The sequence below is a fragment of the Callorhinus ursinus genome, unplaced genomic scaffold (genome assembly GCF_003265705.2).
Source record: "Callorhinus ursinus isolate GAN/ISIS: 27379988/994484 unplaced genomic scaffold, GSC_fseal_2.0 scaffold18, whole genome shotgun sequence".
Lineage (NCBI taxonomy): Eukaryota > Metazoa > Chordata > Mammalia > Carnivora > Otariidae > Callorhinus > Callorhinus ursinus.
This window is the reverse complement of record NW_027397080.1, coordinates 21118834-21142167: the sequence shown is the minus strand read 5'-3', so window position 1 is coordinate 21142167 and position 23334 is coordinate 21118834. Positions and strand designations below refer to the sequence as shown.

Below are 23334 nucleotides of genomic sequence, written 5' to 3'. Positions count from 1 at the left end.
TTGAGTCGCAGATCTGTACTTCTGCAACAAATAATGCAGCATATGTTAAGAAAAAAGAAAAGAAAATAGCAGGAGGGGAAGAATGAGGCGGAGTAATTCGGGAGGGAGACGAACCATGAGAGACGATGGACTCTGAGAAACAAACTGAGGGTTCTAGGGGGGAGGGGGGTGGGGGGATGGGTCAGCCCGGTGATGGGTATTAAAGAGGGCACGTTCTGCGTGGAGCACTGGGTATTATACACAAACGTGAATCATGGAACACTACATCAAAAACTAATGATGTAATGTATGGTGATTAACATAACAATAAAAATAAAAAAAAGAAAGAAACCCTACAGTATATTTTTCACATCAGTTATTGCATTCTTCAGCTCTGTGACTTCTGTTTGGTCCTTTTATATTTTCTATCTCATTGTTGAATGAAATTTTCTCTGTATTTATCCATATTCTCCCAAATTCTGCGAGCATTTTTATGACCATTACTTTGAACACTTTATTAGGTAAATTATTTATTTCTATTTCATTAAGGTTTTGACTGAGGGCTTCATCTTGTTCTTTTCTGGAACCTATTCCTGTGTTTCCTCCTTTTGCTTGACCATTTGTTCTTATGTGTTAGGTGAAACTATCTCTCCCAGTCTCGAATGGGTGGCCCTGTATAAGCCCTGAACCTTACCATTTACCTTTCAACTTCTAGGTTGTCTGTCAAACGGTCTGATTGTTTCAGACCTATGGGGCCCAGAAATGCAATCCCTCTGGCCACAAGAACCCACTGCCCAGTGGGCATTCCCTGAGGAGACTGCATGCTTGCTGGCTCTGGGGTACCCCAGGGAGATGAGGCTGTGGTACTCTGCAGCAAGTGCGCAGCACACTAGCAGGTTACAGAGTACAAACCTGGTACCCACCAGTGTGGGCACTAGCAAGGTGGAGAATGTCAAAGTGGTGCCCTCCAGTGGCTCCAGTCCCTGAAGACGGTCCCATCAAGCTTTAACCCCTCTAGCAGAAGCTTTAAGATTAGCAAATGAATTTCCTTCACTTATGATCTAGGCCTTTTGCAAACCGCCGCTTTTGCATGGGTTCCCAAAGTCAGCCTGCGCACAAGGTCTTTAAAAAGCATAATCTCCATTCTCTACAGCCGCATGGTTCTCCTGGATGGAAGCCCCCTTGGTTTCAAAGCCATTTGAGGGACTGCCCAAGAGCTGGGGGGTCTGATGTGGGACAAACCCTTCTCTCCTTGGGAAGGAGTTCCGTATTTGTGAGACTCCTCCCCATGGTGGGTTGCTGTGCTGGGGGATGGTGTTTTGGTGAGACTATATCTCTGCTTCTCCTACCCATCTTAATGTGACCCCTTTATCCTTTGTGGAGCAGCTGTTTAGCTAGTTTTCAAGTTCTTTTCAGAGGTAATTATTCTGTATATAGCTATAGATTTACTGTATCCCGGGAGGAGGTTACATTCAGGATCTTCCTATGCTGCCATACTGAACCATCTCCCCTTCTGGGTTTGTTCTTGGTCTTCCTCACTAGGTACAAATATTCTTGAGGGCGGGTACCTGGTCTGTGATCTTTACCACTGTATTACCTCCATACCAAGACCATTCCTGGCACACAGTGGACATTCAATAATTACTTGTGTATCAAATTTATAACTGACTAAATCCACATATAATCACATAAGTATTCATTTTGAATTCTTATCCAATTTGAATTCTTATGCCAAATAGCTCCAAGGAAATAAAAAATGTGATCTTAGGCAGGCTTCAGTGAAAATCCATCAGCAAGTCAAAAAGCAAACCTGATCATTACTAGTCAAGGCCACGAGAGGGACTGGTACCTTTTTGTTATCCACAACTTTATGGACGTAGATGGTGGCTTGAGTGTATTCACGTAGGTCCCTCTGCTGTTGACACAATAAGCCCTCTCTGCATTCTGGACAGAGTTCTAAAAAAACAAAGTAAAACAAGTGGCTGGGGAATTAATGCAAAAGAACCAAAAACCCATAAACACAGCAAAGTTACCAGTGAGTATTCATTAAATAACTATTACTCTTATTTTCTATTAATTGTTGTATTCTGTTGTATATTAATAATACCAGTAAGGAAATTCATTTACTATCAACAGTAAACATACAAATAATGAGAGGGGTATAGAGTAATTCCCACCTGGGGTGTTGTTAGTTTGGACCTGAACACATGATTATTAATTTTAAATAGGGAACACAATTGCGATATAATCTCCTTCCCTCTTAAAATGTCAAGTTTTAACTATAGAAACAAAAATGAAAACGTACTTGGCTCAGAAATATACTGTGTTTCTGAGGGGTTTGCCTCTCCCACTTCAGTTCTTGTGATTTTAATTACATGATCCACGACAAAGAGTTTTTGTATCATGTGCCACTCACTGGGCCATAGGAGAGCTATACTGTGCAGAAAAACGCAACATGCCTTAAGACACATGGAAATTAAGAGAATTAACATAATGCATTAGTTTCCTAAATCCAAATCACCAAATCACTAAGACCAGTATTTAATACAGAAAAGTTAAGAAGAAAAAGATACATCATCCTCAACAATGAACAGTAGTCTTCATACAAAAGGAGGGTGTTGGAGCAGTGAAACGCAAGATTCATTCACATTACAGGAATCAACAAGTCTAAATCTCAATAACTGGAACTGAATGAAGGATAAATATTGTATGATGTCCATTTGTAAAAAACAAAACAAAACAAAAAAACAAAAAAAATTTTTAAATATGCAAAATTATTACTCTCTAAGTAGTACTTTCTGAGCAAGGTAACCCTCAACTTCAGGCTCGTGCTTACTGTGAATGGAACAACGGGAGAGAAAAAAGGAGGAAGGGAAGAAAGGTTAAGACTGAGGGGCCTTCAGTTTTATTTGAATTATTTAACATTTAAGCTGCCTGGTACACACACTTGTATTATTATAGGTATTTTCCTGATGTCTAGCATTTACAACACCCCCCCGCAAAGAGGAAGGAAGGGGAAAAAAAGCTAGGGGAGGACCTAGAAGGAAAAAAATATATTAACTGTAAGCTTCCCTAAATGATGTCAAAGTATTAACATGTGAAAGTAAACTCCCTACCTCTACGCTTAGTCCCAAAGGAATGGTTATTTATGTGTTCCAATGTTTATGGTTTATAAGCAATGTCAGAGGTATTGTATGTTCTCTTACATAGTTATCAATTCTTTGAAAAAAGATAAAATGGCAACATCAGGGGTGAATTTCAGACAAGAGCCCTTTTGGAAACATGTGAAGAGCGAGTGGCACAAAAACTTTTGACTTTAAGACCCCAGAATTGCAAATGACCAGCTCAGTGGCTCTGCTCTGGTGCCACAATGCCTTCCTCCTCATCTGTTTGTGGAAGCCTAGTAGCTTCCACAAAACAAGGACAAGTGAGCCCCTGGTGATTATGGGATGCTGGAAGAGGTCTGCTAGAGAGGCAATATACTGGAACTGGCAGCTTGGGAGAAGAAGAGCAGAGCTCTGGGAAGGACAAGGTAGAGACAGAGTAAGGCAGCCTCCAGCAGCTGCTCACCTTCTTCCCCTTTTTTTAAAGGGAAGTGCTCACTCTAGTAGAGCTTATGAAAGGACAAGCTCCACAATTCAGTAAAGGCCTAGATCCCGTCAAATACACTGTGTCAGATAAAAATTACCTAAACATTATTATTCACTAGAAAAATCACATGAAGAGAAGAAACTCACAGTTTAGAATCTTCTTTGGTCATGGAAGCAAATGTAAACATGAGTCCCCCGTGGGGGCACAGAAGAGCACTGTTTCCAACCGATGACACGGGACTACATCGTGTAGGTTTTCTACTCAAGTAAGACAAGGAAGGTCAATATACGTCACTACCGCAATCACTCAAGATGTTTAAGATAATTATTTTTACATTTGAAATATATTTAATTCATTTAATGTAAACAAAAGAAAATTTTAGTACATGCTAAAAAAGTAACTATCAAAGGTACTGTGATCAGAACCCATTAATTCTTAAAAATATTACAATCAACAAAAACAGAAATAGGAAACAGAAAACTTGGGGCTCTACCTAACAAACTTCCGCCATTCTTCTACGAAAAACTGTGACACGATGTATAGGACATCCGTTTCCTGGAACAGAGAATCACACGCAAATGCCCATTAACCTAAATTTTTTAGGGAAAATGTTTTTCCCATATACTGTCGTTCTTCTGTTTCAAGTTTTATAAATATAATGCAAATACAGCCCTCTGCCAAGAAACCGTAAGCTAGAGCAAATCCCCCAATTAGACAACTAAACCAAGAAAATCAGAGGCGCTCTGGGTGGTTCCGAACCAGTTCATTAGGAATTTGGCAAGAGCCTTAAAAAGGTAAGATGGGGGATGCCTGGGTGGCTCAGTCAGTTGAGCGTCTGCCTTCGGCTTGGGTCGTGATCCCGGGGTCCTAGGATTGAGTCCCACCATCGGGCTCCTTGCTGAGCGGGGAGCCTGCTTCTCCCTCTGCCTGCCTCTGTCTCTCTCTCTCTGATAAATAAATAAGATCTTAAAAAAAAAAAAAAAGGTAAGATGAATTCTATCCTCTTCTGTGAGGATCACTATACCTCTGGCCAGTTACTGAGACACGGTCTGTTCTTGTCCTGGAACAAATTTGGAAGAGAAGTCTTCTGCTCATTTGCAATCATCTTATGTAAGGCTTCATTTTCTTCCCCTTCTCTTTCTAAAATCTGTAAGAGAATGAAACAAGAAGCAATCAACCACCCCCTGCTGACAGCACAGTACTTGCCTCCTCCCTACTCCCCCCACAGAAGCACAATGTCAATTCCCCGCGGAAGTCAGTCCAGGGAGGTGGCATGTGATTTCCCCAGATGGCAGCACAGAATCAGTACCTTGCACTGGGAACAGCATTCTCTGTAACTTGGAAACTCAGGAGCCTTTGGAAAGTACTGCTGCAGTTTGCTCCAAGCCTCTTTAGAAACAAGTCTTCTTTCGTTTTCAGATATGCATAACTCCCCTGAGTCAAAAAAAAAAAAAATATATATATATATATATTGGGGTGGGTAAAGCTAAAAAAGGTCAGTATAGAGCCTCCAAATCTATTTCCTATTCTTTCAACCTAAGAAAAATTTGTAGGTACTCTTTTCCTTCTTTCCTACAATTCGCTTTCCTTAGTTTGAAAAATCTTTAAATTTCATCTTTAAGGTTATTTAATTCTAAAGGAGCTATCCATTCCTGTATGTCCTTAATCGAGGTCGTGGTTGAAAAACCAGGCAATAAAAAAACAAATGTATGAGACGAGAGTCAGGCACTTCCCATCTTTCTTCCTGCCAGTGAAGGAAGCAATGAAAGGAGCTTCTGGGGATCGTGGTACCAACTGCCAGTGGAGGGTGTTCAAGAGCAATGCACCCCCATTCACACTCAAATGCCACACTTGCCTACAGGTTTCTTTTCTCCCCCCTGAGAAATAGTATTTTCAAGATTGGGTCCAATCTTACCAGAACCATTCTCATGTTACCAACTCAAAGTTTAATAAAGCAAGCTCTGTTCAATCAGAAAACCATCTCTAGTAAAAATCCAACTGGCTTGCTTACTACTGCCGTCACCCCAATCCACAGGGACCATTGAAAATCGCACAAGACAGGGCGCCCAGGTGGCTCAGTCAGTTAAACCTCCAACTTTTAGTTTTGGCTTGGGTCATGACCTCATGGGTCATGGGATCGAGTCCCGAGTCAGGCTCTTCGCTCAGTGGGGAGTCTGTGGGAGATCCTCTCTTCCTCTGCCCACACTGCCCACCCCTGCATGCTTGCTTATTCTTTGTGAAATAAATAAATCTTAAAAAAAAAAATGAATAAATAAGATAAAATAAATCTTATCTTAAAAAAAAAAAAAAAATCCCAGAGGAGAATACTAGTCAGCACCAACCCCCTTCCTCTTCTCGGGTCCCAGAAATGCCCCGGCGGCAGCAGCTCCCAATCTCAAGCGCCCAACATCAGCTTACTGCTTGCTTGCCCACATACGGCTTTCAGGGGTCCTGTCTGCTTTCTCTACCCCTCGCTCCCTTTCTGCTTCTACGTCTTGTTGTTTTGGCTGCCCCCAGTCGATAAATTAGTGAACTGCACTTATGTTAATTAGGTGCAGTCATTACCCAAAAAACCATCTTTAAGTTTTCAAAGCCATACATTTGTTTCTACCCCCGTAATTAAGAAAAATAAAGCCAGTGACTTTTCAAAGTACTATAACATCATTTTTTGCTTTACGGATTCTACAAAATAAACTGAGAATCAGTGAACTTGATATACCCAGTCACCACTGTAGGTTGTTTATAATGAAGCTGGAATATGACCTCAGGTCTGTCTCATCCAAACCCCCAAATTTCTAACACCTCAAAATGCATCGTCTTACCTCCTCTTACTGAGCTTTGAATACTGCAAGAAAAGATTGCTTTAGAAAACTTATTATCAGAGAAAATAGGTCACACTGTAAAAATTAACTTTCTTTCTGAGTAGGCTGTTGACTTAAATTTCCTGAGGTCATGAAGACCTACTCCAGTAAGTCTATCCTCAGACAACCTGGCAACTTTTTTTTTAAGGTTAATTGGATTATCAGATTCTAATTTAGTGGTGAAATATAATGCAGCCATAAAAAAGATGACAGCAGATTTCCACAATCTGATTTAAAAGAACTCCAAGGCAATTATAATTTTAAAGTGATTCTCCCAAAAGGACTGAAGACTATGTATGTGCTGTACCTGTACATACGTGGTTCAGAAAAGGTACGTGAACAAAGGAAACTAACACAAACACACACACACTTTAATGGATTTCCTGTCACTGGGGACGTGTTGCCCTTGTTCTGATGGAAGGACATTTCTACTTAATGACTTGTAATGCCGGATGTGTATAAAAACATCCTAAATTTATTTCTGAAGTCAGAAGACTATTTTAATAAATCATTTCATTGCAGTTTCATTTAATAAAGTCCTCCCCTGTACTTCTCATATCATGTTCCTAAAGTTAAGTGTCCTATCATTTTAATAACCGCCATGACTGAACATATCTGAATCTTGTTTATGACCTTACAATCACTAACTTTTACTTGTGGTATATGAATTTTTAGACTTGTATCCTGTAATAAGTATCACTTTCCTAAATTTGAAAAGAAAAAGCCAATCAATGAAATTCATCCTGGAGCAACATCTCCCAACAGAAGATCAAATTAGCCATGAGAGATCAAATTCAACAAACACACTGGATAACCTAATACCCAAGGATTCTTTGGGTAAACACAAAAATCTAGTAAACGATGAGTTTAGATTGTGCATACACACCCTCACCCACAAAATCTAGTTCAAACTATAATAACTTGGGGCTACAGAGCATCTGAAGAACTTATAAAAACAGAACAAAAAACTGCCAAATTGCCAAGCAAATTGTGTAATAAGAAAAGTTTAGGGGCACCGGGATGGCTCAGTCAGTTAAGTGACCATCTCTTGATTTCAGCTCAGGTCATGATCTCAGGGTCCTGGGATCCAGCCCCACACTGGGGGTAGGGGGTGGTCCCTGGCTCAGCTGGGGGAGTCTGCTTCTCTCTGCCCCTCCCCAGCTCATTAGCAAGCAGGCGCTGTCTCTCTCAAATAAATAAATGAATTTTATTAAAAAAAAAAAAAAGAAAGGTTATAGGAAGGTTATCCACTTAAATGAATACAAAATGAACTGGGTAAGAAAGCCTGATACATATATAGTACCTGCAATAAATACCGAACTCTATGGCAGTAGTAAATCTCCTAATGGAATATAAGCTGGTGATTAATTCACATAAATCTGATATATTAAATACATACAGGGCTTTATAGATATATTGGGATTTTATAGTAAAAATATGCAAATTCAAAATAAGGACATCCAGATAAAAATGAAATTTCCAAACTGGACTTTCGGTGACTACTAAATAACATTAAACCAGAGTAAAGGGATTTTAAAAAAAATTTTTTAAGATTTATTTATCTTAGAGAGAGAGAGAGCGAGCGAGGATGCAGTGGGGTGAAGGGCAGAGTGAGCTCTCTAAGGAGAATCCCCACTGCGTGTGGAGCCCAACATGGGGCTTGATCTCACAACCCTGAGATCATGACCTGAGCCAAAATCAAGAGTTGGACACTTGCTTAACTGACTGAGCCACCTAGGCGCCCCCAGAGTAAAGGGGTTTTAAAAAAAAAAAAAGTATTAAATCATAAGGATGGATAAAGAGAACACAGAGGAAACAATGCCAACAAAACTTTTTGAAGCTTAAAAGGAAATAAGATGAGACACAAGAGAAATGAATTTTAAATTGGCAAAAGTCAGGAAGTAACCAGATTTACCACATTGCAGAACTGCACCCCAGTGACCCAGGAATTGGGAGCACACAGAAGTTCAGATGGCATTAAAAAACAGGAGAATAGACCAAAAGTCTGTACTTAGGAGGCAGTAAAATTTTCAGTCCCTTTCCCTATGCCCTGTAGGTAACAGCCCCTCTACCCACAGAATGCCACAGGCTTCTCTGGCAACTTGCAGCCTCAGGCCCCTGCAGAGTGCACGGATAAATGTGGTCATGAGCTGAGATGGGGTTAATGTTTCCACACAGAAGCCAGAGACTCCCAAATTCTCTTGTTTCTCATGACCCCAGAGCGCTGACAGCTCAGTCTGCACTTTCCAAGCAGCAAAGTGGAAGATGCTTATGGAAAAATCTGAGTAGTCCAAGAGCAGACATGGACTGCAGGAACTCCCCACAGCAACAGCCCAGCCAGGGCCCCCTAATAGCAAAGCTCGTTGTCACCAGACTCGGCCACATACATGGCATCCAGAGAGCATCTTGCACAATAGAGGAGGGCAGGCCCGCACCAAGGCAGGTTGAGTTGAGATGTCACAATGCTGGGGACAAAAATCTTACAAGCTGCCAGAAATGGAAGAAAAAATGTAACCTTTTGGTTCTGGACAAACGGTATGCTAAAAGCGAGCAATTCCTCCCAGTTTTTGACGAAAGTAATTTCCAGACAATTATACACCTAGTCTCTGCAAAAATACCCATCAAGTGCAGTGACTTTCAGCAGATAATTCCCACCTCTTTGTGCCTCAGTTTACTCGCTCATCAGTATGATGGATGTGACAGTAATACTGACCACTCAGGGTTGTTGTAGAGATTAAATGAGTTAATATTTATACACTTATAAAACCACTGGACACAGGGTAAACATTCAGTTCATGTCCATCGCCCTCTTATTACTAATTAGTGCTATTACCACCACCACCCCAGTTCAGGAATGAGTTTTAATATAAACCTAATGAGTGAAGTGGGTTTCTGCACCTGAAAACCTTGGTCCCAACCTAGTACACTGGAAAGTGAGGTCCACAAAAACAGTCATTGAGAACCATCCTTTTAAACTACTAGATAAAGTAAGGGTGCCTGGCTGGCTCAGTGGGTGGAGCACGCGACTCTGGATCTCAGGGTCGTGGGTTCAAGCCCCTTGGTGAGTGTACAACTTATGTAAAAAATAATAATAAAATAAAATACAAGATAATATAAAACCACTGAGCTGAGATCAAGCTAAAGATCTAAAAACCAGCTCTTGTGCTCAGATTTTCAGCTGAGGAGTGCAGCACAAGTCCTGAAATCATATTCAGCTCTGCCACGCTTTTTGTCACAACTGTAATCCTGAAATGACAAGATGAGTCAAGAGGTGGGAAGACAGAGCAAAAGTCTGTGAGTTAAGGGGTAAGATGACAGGCTGAGTTCTGACACCGTTTCAAACAGCTGGGGGGCACTAAGCTGGAAGGTCAGCACTGTGCTGTAGACGCCCCAACTCTCAACAGGATGGAATGTACCCCACTGTCTACATCCATGCTATGTTGGTTAAGGGAAAGGAAAACTGGTATAGGGGCGCCTGGGTGGCTCAGTCAGTTAAGCGTCTGCCTTTGGCTCAGGTCATGATCCCAGGGTCCTGGGATTGAGTCCTGCATCAGGCTCCCTGCTCAGCGGAGAGCCTGCTTCTCCCTCTCTCTCTGCCTGCCTGCCTCTCTGTCTACTTGTGCTTCTATTACTTTGTCAAATAAATAAATAAAACCTTAAAAAAAAAAAAGACAAAAGCTGGTATGAAAGCATCATGAGAAAATTCACTTCACCTTCTTCTACCTACTCGATCTGTCAACCACATGCGAGGTCTTGTCTTCCCTGCTTTGTGCTCCTCCTGTGTACTGCAGTGTAAGCGGGGCCAACTGGGAGGCAGGGTGATGGAACAGGAAGGACAAATGGGCTTGGTACCCACACAGACCCAAATCCACACCCCAAGATGATTCCCCCTCCCAATTATATGGCCAGTAAACAAGTAAGCGCAGTCCTTCAACTAGTCAGCTAAAGCACAATGCAACAATATCCAAAAGACCAGCCTACAAATACCACTCCGGTGACAGCTGTTATCACTAGTGTCCTTTTATATCAAGAGTCCTTGAGGACTACTGTGCATGAGGGTAGGTGTTGAGATACCATGCACTGGTTCATAATGAACTAATAAGAACCGAACACAGTCGGGGACGGGGACACTGACTGATGCAGTACGTGGATTTGAGAAGCAGATGCCTGTTTGACTTTCACAGTGCTAACAGAATGGAAAACCATGTCTCATCTACAACAAGTCCCTTGCAGAAAGTTACTTATTAGAAGTGAGCACTCCCTAGGACAAATAAGCAATACGTAAGCAGATACATAGAATTAATGAAAACCTGTAAATTATTAAGAGTACATAGCACACAGCAGCTGGTCAGTAAATGAACACGAAATTAAACAAGAAATAGCCCTGATAATATTAAGAAATGTATAAACACTGTTCTGAAAATGTTCAAGTAGAACATAGACTCACAGTCATGGGACATAACTGAAATTCTTCCTTTTAAAGTCAGTCCTTCAATGTGACAAGTGGCAAAAAAGTTTCTTCTCTAAATATGGGAAAATCCTATTTTGTATTTTTTTTTTTTTAATTTTTTGCAAGGAAAGAACAAGGGATATGAGAGACACTGGTATGAAAACAGGCAGTAAGAAGCTAACCATTAAAAAGGATAAAAGAACAGGAGCGCCTGGGTGGCTCAGCCAGTTGGGCATCTGCCTTCGGCTCTGGTCATGATCCCAGGGTCCTGGGATGGAGTCCCATGTCGGGCTCCTTGCTCAACGGGGAGCCTTCTTCTCCCTCTGCCTGCCTCTCCCCCTGCTTGTGCTCTGTCTCTCTCTCTCTGACAAATAAATAAAATTTTTTCAAGGACGGGGGGTAAGAGAACAGAAACATTAACAATCAACCACAGGTTAGAAAGCCTGTTACTCCACCCTGGCTGCCGTGTCAGGGCCTAATCCCTAAGAAATGCGGCAAAACACGAAAAACACATTTATGATACGCTAATGTCAGACTAGCAACGGAAGAGGTATGCTTCCAGCTTACCATGTGGACAAAGAATGTCTTCATTAAAATTTAATTCCTCCTCCTCTTCTTTTCTTTCTTCTTTTGATTCATCTAATCAAAAGAAATACAGATAATAACCACTCTAGCTATTACAGTTGAAGTTTAAAGTAGCAGAGATACGACTGTGCACAATTTTCAACAAAGAAAACTTAAAACATTCTAAAAATTAGACCCAAGTGATTCCTACCTGCTACTGTTAGGAAGTGTTATATTTCTTTCCCTTAAAAGGGAAGAAAATTATCTGAATGGCAGTTTTACTTTTTCAAGGTTTAGATTATGCAAGAAAATGTTCCTTTTTTCAAATTGAAAAATACATATCCTTCCATTAATTCTCGTCAAGCTATTCAGAACACAGGATCATAAACGAAGTTAATCATCTACATGTCATGTCATTTTCACCCACCTATTCTTTTAGGGGTTAAACAGAAAGCTTCAGAAAAGACTAATGAGAAATAAGGACTTAACCTTTAACATCAAAATATATATTAAGAACTGAGCCTTTCCCGTTAACATTTCTCTTCCAATACCCACTTTTCCTATCTGTCTACGTTGTGTCACCATGAATCTGTAGTTGTGTGTACCAGGTCAGATAAAAAGTCTGAAGTCTAAGGAGATTAAAATAGTTATCCATGGGTTTTAGTTTAAGTACATAAGACATTTAAAGAATATTTATTAATCACATTAAAAAGCTCAGTAGAAAACTGGGCATACGAAGGACACTCTCTCTGTCACATACACAAATACAACTAACTTCTCCAATAAAGGACCATGGTCGATCTCAATAATTTTGAAAGGCAAAGCCCTGACACTGCTAAATCATTTTTCATATATCAGACTAGTAGAAGCTGATGTGAAAAGCATACTCTTCATGTGGACAAAAGCATGGAAAAATAAGCCCCCATATGCTTTCTGGAGAAAATTTACCAATACATGTCAGTACATGGCAATTATAAGTGGGTGTGATTCTCTGATCCAACAATTTCTGGGAATTTATGCAAACAGGTAGGTACAAGCATACATAACGACACTCACTTTATCTGTTCTTATATACTGATAGCGCAAAACTGGAAAAGACTCAGTTACATACATCCATACAACGAAATGCAGCCACTAAATAAAAAGAACCATGTATTCTTTTTTTTCCTTTACATTTTTTTTATTGTTAATCACCATACATCACATCATTAGTTTTTGATGTAGTGTTCCATGATTCATTGTTTGCGTATAACACCCAGTGCTCCATGCAGAACGTGCCCTCAATACCCATCACCAGGCTAACCCATCCCCCCACCCCCCTCCCCTCTAGAACCCTCAGTTTGTTTTTCAGAGTCCATCGTCTCTCATGGTTTGTCTCCCCCTCCGATTTCCCCCCCTTCAAGGAACCATGTATTCTAAGAGAAGAAAATGCACAACTGGATCTACAGGAGTGCCATTATTAATTTATATCTGGTGTAACGGCTTGCAGATTTTACTGTGTACTTTCTGCACTGCTTCAAGCTCTTAAAATCTCTGAATGGAGGAAGGGGGAGAAGAGAAGCATTTTACTCTCAAACCAACATGAAAACTATTTTTAAGCTAGGCCAACATCAAGATACGTTCTATTATGGCATCTGACTTTACTTTTATTAAAAGGAAGAATCACTGGGGTGCCTGGCTGGCTCAGTTGGTGGAGTGTGTAACTCGATCTCGGGAGTTTTTTGATTGGGTGTTGAGATTACTTAGAAGCTTTAAAAAAAAAAAAAAAAAGGACCACTAACACATAAGTTTAAAAGAGCACCAAGTAAATATTTAACACACTGGGTCACATGATGCTACTTAAAATATGGTTTTTAAATGACAGGACAATAACATTGAAACTAAGGTTAAGTTCATGAATTGTACAGCAGAGCAAGATTTTTTTTCTAACCATGGGGGGGGGGAAACTCTTCAAATTTGAAAATGTTAAAAATCATAGCTTAAATAGTGGCTTTGGGGTTTTTATTTTCTTTCTTTCTTTCTTTCTTTTTAAGATTTTATTTATTTATTTGACATAGAGAGAGAGAACACAAGCAGGCAGAGCAGCAGGCAGAGGGAGATGGAGAAGCAGTCTTCCCGCAGAGCAGGGAGCCCGATGTGGAGCTCAATCCTAGGACCCTGGGACCATGACCTGAGCCGAAGGCAGATGCTCAACGACTAAGCCACTCAGGCGTCCCTGGGGTTTTTATTTTCTTAAAAAGTTAAGAGCTGGTGCGCATGGGTGGCTCAGTCATTAAGCATCTGCCTTCGGGTCAGGTCATGGTCGCAGGGTCCTGAGATAGAGCCCCGCATCGGGCTCCCTGCTCAACAGGAAACTTGCTTCTCCCTCTGCCACTCCCCCTGCTTGTGTTCCTTCTCTCGCTGTCTCTGTCAAATAAATAAGTAAAATCTTAAAAAAAAAAAAAAAAAAGTTAAAGAGCTGTTGAATTACTGTGTTGTACACCTGATAGTAATGTTAACACCGTGTGTTAACTATCCTTCAAAAAAATAATCATAGTCCATTTATTAAAATAAAAAAACATACAAAAAAGTTAAAAGGTAGTGATACGGGATGAGCCACACCAAGAAAATTCAGAATATTTCAGTAAAAAGTTTAAGAATATTATAAGGATAATTTTTAAAAATCTATGTATGTAGATCCTAATATTTGGATAAGAAAACTAAGTGAAACAACCGCTTCAGGGTCACTCATTGTGCCTGAATAGACTGATCAAACCACTAGCTTCCATTTTGAACCTACAAATAATTTTAGAGCCTTAATTCCCCTTGTATCTTATAAAACACTGATTATAAAATTCAATTTAGTGGTTGACCTATATTAACATAATTTCCTACTTGAAAGCACAGCTTCAGAAAACTCAGAAGAATTTATAAGCAAAATGCTATTCATAAGCTGCCTTCTCTCTTGGATAAAAAACACAGTAGTACAAGCTCATTTTACTTGCCAAAGGCAGCCTGTAAATGTGGCAGATAATCTATAAAACCAAACATACTGAGCTGCCAATATACTATGTGACTGGCACCAGACTCACCTTTCTTAAAAATTTTAGTCTGGAGCAAAATTAAAAAGAATTTTGCACATGATTAGTTGGAGAGACCAGGAGCAAAAAGGATGCCAGGGCACACAGAATTCCTCATGTGAGCTGCTGAGCCCTTGCTCAATTTCAGTATCTTAACAATCTTGGGACGCCTGGGTGGCTCAGTTGGTTGGGCGGCTGCCTTCAGCTCAGGTCATGATCCCAGGGTCCTGGGATCAAGTCCTGCATTGGGCCCTTGCTCGGCAGGGAGTCCGCTTCTCCCTCTGCCTGCCGATCCCCTTGCTTGTACACACTCGCGCACTCTCTGACAAATAAAATAAAATCTTTAAAAAAAAAAAAAAAACACTTAATCTTTTATTTGTTCTGAGACACTTGAGAGCTTCGGTTTAATAAAAATGGCCTATGAAATTGCACGGATGGGAATTCTGTGGTACCGTCCACGACCACCGACACACAGACTTTTCACATTACCTTTGTTCAAGGTGTTGCCGTTCATTTTCCCATTGCTTTGGTCTACGTCACCATCTGGTTCATCTAACTGTTCAAGAGCGAGCTGGCGCCAACTGCGTAGGGAGGACTTCCCCACCCAAAATCCATCATTGCTGTAGAACAGAGACCATGTGAAATCACACAAGTAGCATTTCCTAATGGCCCCCTCCCCTTCTTTCTGTGTAAAGGTCATGAACTAAAAATGAATTACATTCAAAATCTGCTACTGTCCATAGAATTTTTAACCCACTCCCACGTTTTGGCCATTTTCACTCTTCACTACTGAAATGCAGTTATTTCAGATTCTGTTTCCATCCCAAATCTTATCCTGCTTCCTCAGTTACATATGAGCTACTTTCCCTTGACTACTGCTCCCAAAGACATATAGCTGTGCCTTCAAGCACACATACGGGTCCTCACATATATACATCCATGTCTATATACAAACACACATTTAAGGAGTCCTGAGGCTGTTTGCAGAATGACCAAAAAAACAGTGAACTAGGTTAATCTTTATTTGGAAAATATGTAACAGAAGTTAAACCCAGATATAATAAGCTCCATAATAAATGCCATTGGAGTTTACAGGTTCCCAGGTCCAGAGGTCCACTAGGGAGTGGCGCTTGGGTACCCTCTGTTAATGCACTTCAGCCTCTCTAGAGGGGACACCCCCATACCTGAACACATACTACCATGCTGCCTTGGTCTGGTCAGACCTCAGACCCGCACCTCTGCTTCTACTTTTCTGATGGATGGAATACAGAGTAGCAAAGCCTGGGTGACTTGGCTTTGTTCATCTTGACCACAATGGCAATCACTGCAAAAATCTAACATCCCTGACGTGCACGTCATTGCCCTTCTTTCTTCAAAAAACCCTAACTCCTATTGTCTATAGATTACAAGCCGTTTGGTTATTACCTCTTACAACTATTTTGGTTTATCATCAACAGTATAAGCTGTGTAACATACCCCTTTACCGTCGCCTTTAGCAGATTATTAACAGTTTTATAATCTTCATTTAGTTGGCTCTTCAGACGCAACACACGACAGCGTTCTACCACACACTCCTTACACAGGGCTTTCACTAGAGGTGAGAGAGGAGAGCAAATGAATTTCATTCAAGCACAGATTACTTGTGAGCAAAGTGTCAGGACTTCACAGAATTCTAAAGCAAAGTCACAAGTTTTGACAATAGGGAAAACTGGCATATATCCTAAATTATTTAAGTTGATACAGATCTCAAGACAGCAAAATTGGTATCTGCATAAAGAAAGAACAATGAGAGATGAAATGTAATAATATGCTAAAGACAGCCTATGCCCTCAAGGACTTTATTCTACAAGGTTTAGATGCATATTTTACAAGACTAGAGTTAAACAATTGAGGCTCTAAGGTGGGGGGAGACAACATATCTGACAACTATAAATATAATGTTAATTGAGAGCTTCACGTGAATATTAAATATTGGAACACTTCAAAGCACAGAACACTGTTGGGGGCGTGGGGGAGAACCACCAAGGGCTGATTTAAAACTCACAGTTGTAGGAATCCTATGAAATGTGATTCTTTGAAAGATCTAATCACTGCTTAGTTCATTGATCATGAATCAAAAACAAATTTAGAAAGCAAAACTCCAGATGTGTACAAGAGAAGGCCTGGATCAGGCAGTTAAATGCCAGTTTTTATGCAGTAAGTTCTACACATTCAGAAAACAGCACTTTAATTTAGGAAGAGGGAGGGAGGGTGATCACACAATTTTGTTTTAGCACACTCACCTATAGATTGGAGGTGGGGCTTATGTTGCCATTAAAACGAAAAATATTTTGAGGAGAGACAACCAGCACCAAACAGACTATGGATACTACGTCATTATATATAGCTCTGTATTCAAAGTAGAATTGAGCAGCTTCTATTCATAAGCTAAGTAACAATCTACAGTAGACGTGCAATCAACCAGACCAAGGTTCGAATACTTGGAAGAGTACTGAACAAACTAACAAAATACTACCAGATGGTTTTCTCAAAAGAAGAGTTGTCTCCTCTGGGAGGAAAACAACATGGAAACTCAATGAAAAGTGATGTATAATGCTACATAACTTCTTTACTGAGCAACTCCTTTCTTTCTGCAAAGCATACAGAACATTTGGACTGGCTGGCAGAGTCTGGGTCAGATGATCACAGAGACCATAGGGTGAGGACTTAATGAATTCCTTCGTACTCAGAGAAGACCCCCTGAATTACCAGTTAGTCTTGGTCCTCCCCCGTATCGACTATAGAAAATGTCGGCTGCATATTCAGATATTCTCTTCATAATTGAAATCTTGTCAGGATGAAGCTTGTCATGGGAACACAGGCAAGCGTGATTATCAATAGGCTTGGTGGGTGTCGATTCATCCAACCACTTCTGCAGCCACTCGAGAGAGACAAATTCATAGGGCTCTGAGGAAGAAAGGAAAGGAAAGAGTCTATGTATTTTTACAGCTTTTTGACTAAGTGATACATTCATTTTCCTCAAAAGACAATGCAAACCCTGTCCAATGTTAGCAGAATCAGAAGCATCACTGTTCAGGGGAAATGTTTGAGGACCTCAACACAAAGCTCCATTTAACTACCCCTCTTCTGGTTCAAGGAGCTGTGCATGACAGGGACGAGTCGGCACAGTGCCCTATGAGATCGGCTGGTATTATTAACCACATTCTACAAAAGAGGCATCCACAGAGAGAAGTGTCTTGCTTGACAGCACAGCAGAACTCTGATCAGGACACCCATGATTGTTAACTACAAAGATATGCTCCACGCCAGCTCGCAAATCACATAACCTCATTCCCTATTATGTTTATTTCATAAATGATTTTCATAAACACTTTTCACCAATATGTGATATACATGTGGAACTGAATGAATGAAACGTCTGACTGAGTTCTAAGTTAGAGATTAACCTCATCAGCTATAACCGCACTTTTATAAGCCAGTTTCAACCAGTGAACTTTTCTTCATCCAAGAGGATACTGATGTCAATTAAAACGTATTTGATTTCCCCACCCCATCCATATTATGAGCTATTTGTCACATTATTATGTATTTCAAGAAAGTAAGCTATTTTTAAACAAATTTCAAGATGAAGTACACTAGAATTGAATTGCTACTGATTTTGAAGTTGCAAAAATTAAGACAAAACCAAACCACCTCAAACTGAGTTTTTCATTTGGGAAAACAGAGTCCATGAGTTCCCTAAAAGTCAAAATTAAAGACAAAGGGCCAGCTTTGATTACTTACAAAGATCTCCAGTGAGTCCCAGCATAAAACATAGAAGAAAACATAGAGATTGAATTTACGTATTTGTATTATGTACTACTTCTGATGAGATCTGAGGGATAGACAATTCAACTCAAAGCCCATTTTGACCACTTTTATACTACAAATCTAGAAGACTAATTTCCATTTTAAGTTCTGTTTGAAACATTTCAATTTTTACAAAAACAAAATCCGGCATTGTCACATCCCTTATTTGTGCTAAGACTGTACATTGTCAACTGAGAGCCTTCCGAGTGCTCAGCCCTCATGCAGCTGGCAGAGAAAGAGCTCATGACTACAAGTTGAGACCAAGGTCTAATCCAAGTTCTGCCACCAAGAAACTGAACTTGAGCAAGTCACTTAAACTCTCTATGCTTCAGGTCTTTTATTTGTAAAATGAAGGTAATAATACCTGCCTTCTACCTACCTCACAGGGATGTTGTTGAATGTAAAAGATAAGATAAGTGAAGCATTTTGAGCTTTTTGGAAGAAAAGAGATATAGAAAAATTAATCATACATTCACACAATATATAAAGAGGAGACCTTAACATTCAGTATAGGTAACATGGTCATGGCACTTTACAATATATAATGGTGTGGTTCATTAAATTTAAAATACCTCCCAATTTTATTTGCCATTTATCACGTTGAAACTGCCAGGGATACAGTACACTGGGTATCTTAAGAATGCAAAGACAAATGATCTCTATCCAAGAAAGGAAAATGAAAGTTTTAACATATCTCATCTTTTCCCAAATACAGTCCCATAGATTAAAATTTTTATTAATCTAAAGGCCATCAAAAGAGGGAAAACAGAACTGTGACACAGAGCCACATGCAAGAATCATTTGGCAGGTGTTCTCATTTCCCCGGGAGCTGGAGAGGGGAAAAAAGCAGATTGTCACCTGCTATGGCTAACTGGAAGAATACACGGTAAGGACCCTGACCCTCTTAAGAAAAGGAATCTAGGAAAACTGCATGTGCACAAAGCACGCCTGGCCAAGGGCTGTCTGCGGGATTCAACGACCAGGGCAGCCGTGCCCCTGACCCGTATGACAACAATGTGGCTCAAAGGCAGTCTGTTCAAGACAACATGCTCCAATCCCCTACCAGAGTCCCACAGAAAACCTCCCAGTTAAGCGTATTCTGGTTTTGAGCAGTTTCATATGAATTAAATGTAAGATATGAAGATCAGAAAAACCATGTCTGATTTTATAGTAAGAGGGTTCCGGAAGACAGCAGGCCTGGAATTCTGATGTAATACCATATTATTAATTCTGCCCATTTTCTAGTTTCAGGGTGCCAGTTTTAGTATGCTGGAGGACCTGTGGGAGGAAGAGTGACTGTGGTCACATAGGTCTCTCTCTCTTTCATTTTCAATCTCCATTACTATAAAGAGCTGTATCCATCTCTGCCAAGACTATCCCTGAGCATCAGGGTCAAGCTCAAGTCTCAACGGTTAAAGCAGATCTACTTCTGCAAAGTTTTTACACTACAGATGCTTCTGCTCTAGACAAAGACTCATGGCAGGATCTCTGTCACTTGTGATCCAGAAAACCATCTGAGCACTGCCTTCTGAAGGCATCGGTCATCAACCACCAAAAAGGAATGAGAACTTTATTTGCCAAGTTGGAGATAACGAAATGTTAAAAAATCTCATCATTTGGCAAAACAGGAAAGCACTTGTTAAAATATTTACAAAGGAAAATGTATATTTTGGTTAAAAGTTACTTATAACTTTTTTTTTTTATGCCTGGATTCAAAATAAGGAATTTTCTTTTGGGGAGTTATAAAAGTCCAGGAAAGACTGTGGCATCAAAAATATTTGCAAAACTCAATCCAGAGATAAAATTTAAGATTATTTAGAGAGAACTTATTTCAATAAGAAGGCCAAAAGGGTTTGTGTTCCCAGTGAGGCTTATATTTTAGGTAAGGGACTCTTTAAATATTTTCACAAACACAGGTAGGATTCAGAAAATGCATAACAAAGACTTGAATTGGCAACACAAAACCAGTCATCTGCTTTGGGATTTGTCAACATTTTAGCACATCATAGATTTTCTACTATGTAAGTTTAATGCAAATGGGGAAAAAATCATGAAGTTCATAACTGGTGAAAGTACTGATAAAGAGACATATTCCAAGAACATAAGAACAGGTTCTTATAGACTGAATGAAAATAGCCAAGAGAAGCACAAATATGTGTTAACCTGACACATCACATCTCTGAGCCATGAAGTAGTTTTAAAGAGGTTCAAAAACAGCTTTTTACTTTAGATTCAGTTAAGTCCCTTTCTCTCATCCAGTGAATGCAGGAAACTGGGAATATAGTTCAAAAAATAGATTTCTAGGTCTCAACTCTTTTGAATAAACTTAGAGATCTGAATCATATTCATTCCCAAATCATTTCCAGTAAAATTAAGGTCAGCCTAACTTTTTAGAATAATCCCAACCCTTGGGACAGAGAGAGAGTAACAGGTTACAACGAAAGGTCAGAATCAAATTAAGATGTAGTTCAGAAAGAACTTTTAAGAGCTATTCTTACAGATTTAGCAATTTATATTCATCTTTTGTTTGAAGTTATACCAGTAACAGAAAATTAAGATATGAAAAAGACAAAACCACAAGTACAATTACACTTGAGTATTTATTTTCTAAAATTAGGATTAAACTGCCTCTTCTTTACGCAGGAACTGGGCATGGGGAATTCTGTCTATGAAATGACAAAGACAGCGTATCACTACTAATGGCATAGTAGCCTGGAAAAGTTGGGGTTTTCTTTCTGAGGCACTAGGTAAACTTGCATTAAACATACACAGTAAAGGGATGAGCTGGCTCATGTGGGATAATTCTTAAGAAATTAGGGGTCAGCAAAAAGCTCTCCTATTCTTAGCATAATATTTGATATTAAATTTCAGATTAGTCTAATAGTATCATAAAAAATAGTAATCATAGAAAAGAATGCCAGTTAACACAGCCAGGGCACAAACTGTGCAAGGAAACAACATAGTGAGTTGCTTCCATAGTAACCCAATCAGATCTTTTGTTAAGAACAAATTAATATCTCACAAAATAGAAACATCTGTAAGACTCATATATATGCAGAGCGCTGACCTAAACCTTGCAATTTATTAAGAGCTTCCCGTTCTTAAAAGTACATGACGAAAATTCTATGGAATGCTACACATCAAATTATTGCTGGTTTACACAGTAATTTTGGAGTGCCTAAGCTGGCATGAGTGGGTTATAGGAAAGGGTAGGGGCAAGTCTGTTCATACACATCTGTGAACATGAAAGTAACAAGGCACATCATGGCAACAGTGCTGTCCCAGAATATCTTACAGACCAGCTCCAGCAGGTAACCTTTGGTACAGCTCCTTAACCTCTTCATGTTTAGCTTTTCCTTTGTCCACGCTTTGCTTGCGCATCTCGGCCATTTCGATACACCACTCCTCAAACTTGGAATTATCCCGATCTACCAGCTCTTGAAGAAAGGCTTTCAAAACATAAAAGACAAAAAATAACGTTTTCCTGTTTTCAAAGACACAAAACCATGCCAATCTCTGAATTATACCAAATACTGGCTAGGATTCTGGTGACAACTTCCTCCTGAGGTCTCCCTTCTTGGGAGAAACCTCCAGCCTAAAGGCGAAAGTAAAACTGGTAACAGCCACTAGAATAATACTGGGTGATGCCCGACCTGGTTCTCCATGATGTCACGAGCCAACTGGAGCCATCAAATGGCTCAGAAATACCATCCAAAATTGAGAATGCCACAAAGCACACACAGTATTAGGTAAAATGACAACTGAAGATTGCCTTCAGGCCAGTAGCAACTCTTTTTTTAAATTAAGTAGAATCTACGCCCAGCGCAGGTCTCAAAATCACGACTCTGAGATCAAGAGTCGCAGGCCCTACCAACTAAGCCAGCCAGGCAGCCTACAACTGTTCCTTTTAAAAAATAATCTATAAAATTAATTAAAAGTGGCTAAAACACATTTGTTTGCTTTACAAATTAAACCAAATGGCCAAAAAAAAAAAAAAAAACCCCACAAATGGCTCTTTAAATACATGTTTTGCCTACCTACAGAATTTTTTAAACTGTTTTTGCTTTTCTTTGGGAGGGGAGGGGTCAGTGGACTAGTTCTGTTAAAGGCTCCTTTATTTTGAAAACTCAGTATTTTTTTTTTCTTAAAGAATTCATTTTTGGGGTGCCTGGGTGGCAAAGCTGGTTAAGCGCGTGACTCCTGGCTTCAGCTCAGGTCATGATCTCATGGATTATGAGACTGAGCTCCTCGCTCAAGAGTGTCCTGGAAGATTCTCTCCCTCTGTCCCTCCCCCACTCTCTCTCAAATATTTAAGTAATCTCCACACCCAAAGCGGGGCTTAAATCCATAACACAGGATCAACTAAGCTACCCAGGTGCCCCCAAAACTCATTATTTTTATTTTATTAGGTAGGTTCCATGCCAGCATGGAGCCCAATGTGGGGCTCGAACTCATGACCCTGAGATTAAGACCTGAGCTGAAATCGAGTCAGATGCCCAACCAACTGAGCCACCGAGATGCCCCAAAACTCACTACTTTAAAGCAAATTTGTGATTATATCTACTTTCACCAACAAACACCATATGCAATGAACCTATCTTGATAAAGGAGTAATTTCCTGTCATTGATCTGTGAGCACGATATTCTATAGTACTTGCCTTCTGTAATCTTGGAAAATTGCTCACCTGGTACCTGAACAGTTGTGGTGGGTTTTTCTTGAGTTTGTAGTCTATACACCAACATATATGCATTTCTAGAGCAGTGAGTTCCTTTGCCACACTTGGGTTTACGCGTCTGGGACTTAGAAGGTTCTGCTGAGGTGGAAAAATAAAAGGTAACTAAATTAGAATGCCGATGGTCAGTCCTCATGCTTTTGCAGGGGAGGGGCAGGAGGAGGGCCACAGAACACAATTCCTACAATACACATTCAAGATATTTATTATTTTTTCATTTATTTTGTAAGTAAGTCGACACCCAGTGT

At 40.0% G+C, this 23334-nt stretch overlaps 1 protein-coding gene across 4 annotated transcripts in view; it reads right to left on the bottom strand.

Moving 5' to 3' along the window:
* USP48 (ubiquitin specific peptidase 48) overlaps positions 1-23334 on the bottom strand; it is a 93528-nt gene that overhangs the window by 22784 nt on the left and 47410 nt on the right. For 2 of the 4 annotated variants that reach the window (XM_025855974.2, XM_025855977.2), the window contains 12 exons: positions 23039-23164; positions 21653-21802; positions 17253-17450; positions 15981-16095; positions 14994-15124; positions 11449-11520; positions 4880-5004; positions 4595-4717; positions 4064-4125; positions 3717-3827; positions 2285-2415; positions 1829-1935 (listed from right to left, as the gene is read on the bottom strand). In XM_025855974.2, the coding sequence (XP_025711759.1) occupies positions 1829-1935; positions 2285-2415; positions 3717-3827; positions 4064-4125; positions 4595-4717; positions 4880-5004; positions 11449-11520; positions 14994-15124; positions 15981-16095; positions 17253-17450; positions 21653-21802; positions 23039-23164 (1451 nt within the window). Of the gene's footprint in view, positions 1-1828; positions 1936-2284; positions 2416-3716; positions 3828-4063; positions 4126-4594; positions 4718-4879; positions 5005-11448; positions 11521-14993; positions 15125-15980; positions 16096-17252; positions 17451-21652; positions 21803-23038; positions 23168-23334 lie in introns of all 4 variants that reach the window. The other 2 variants (XM_025855973.2, XM_025855976.2) reach the window with 1 other exon arrangement.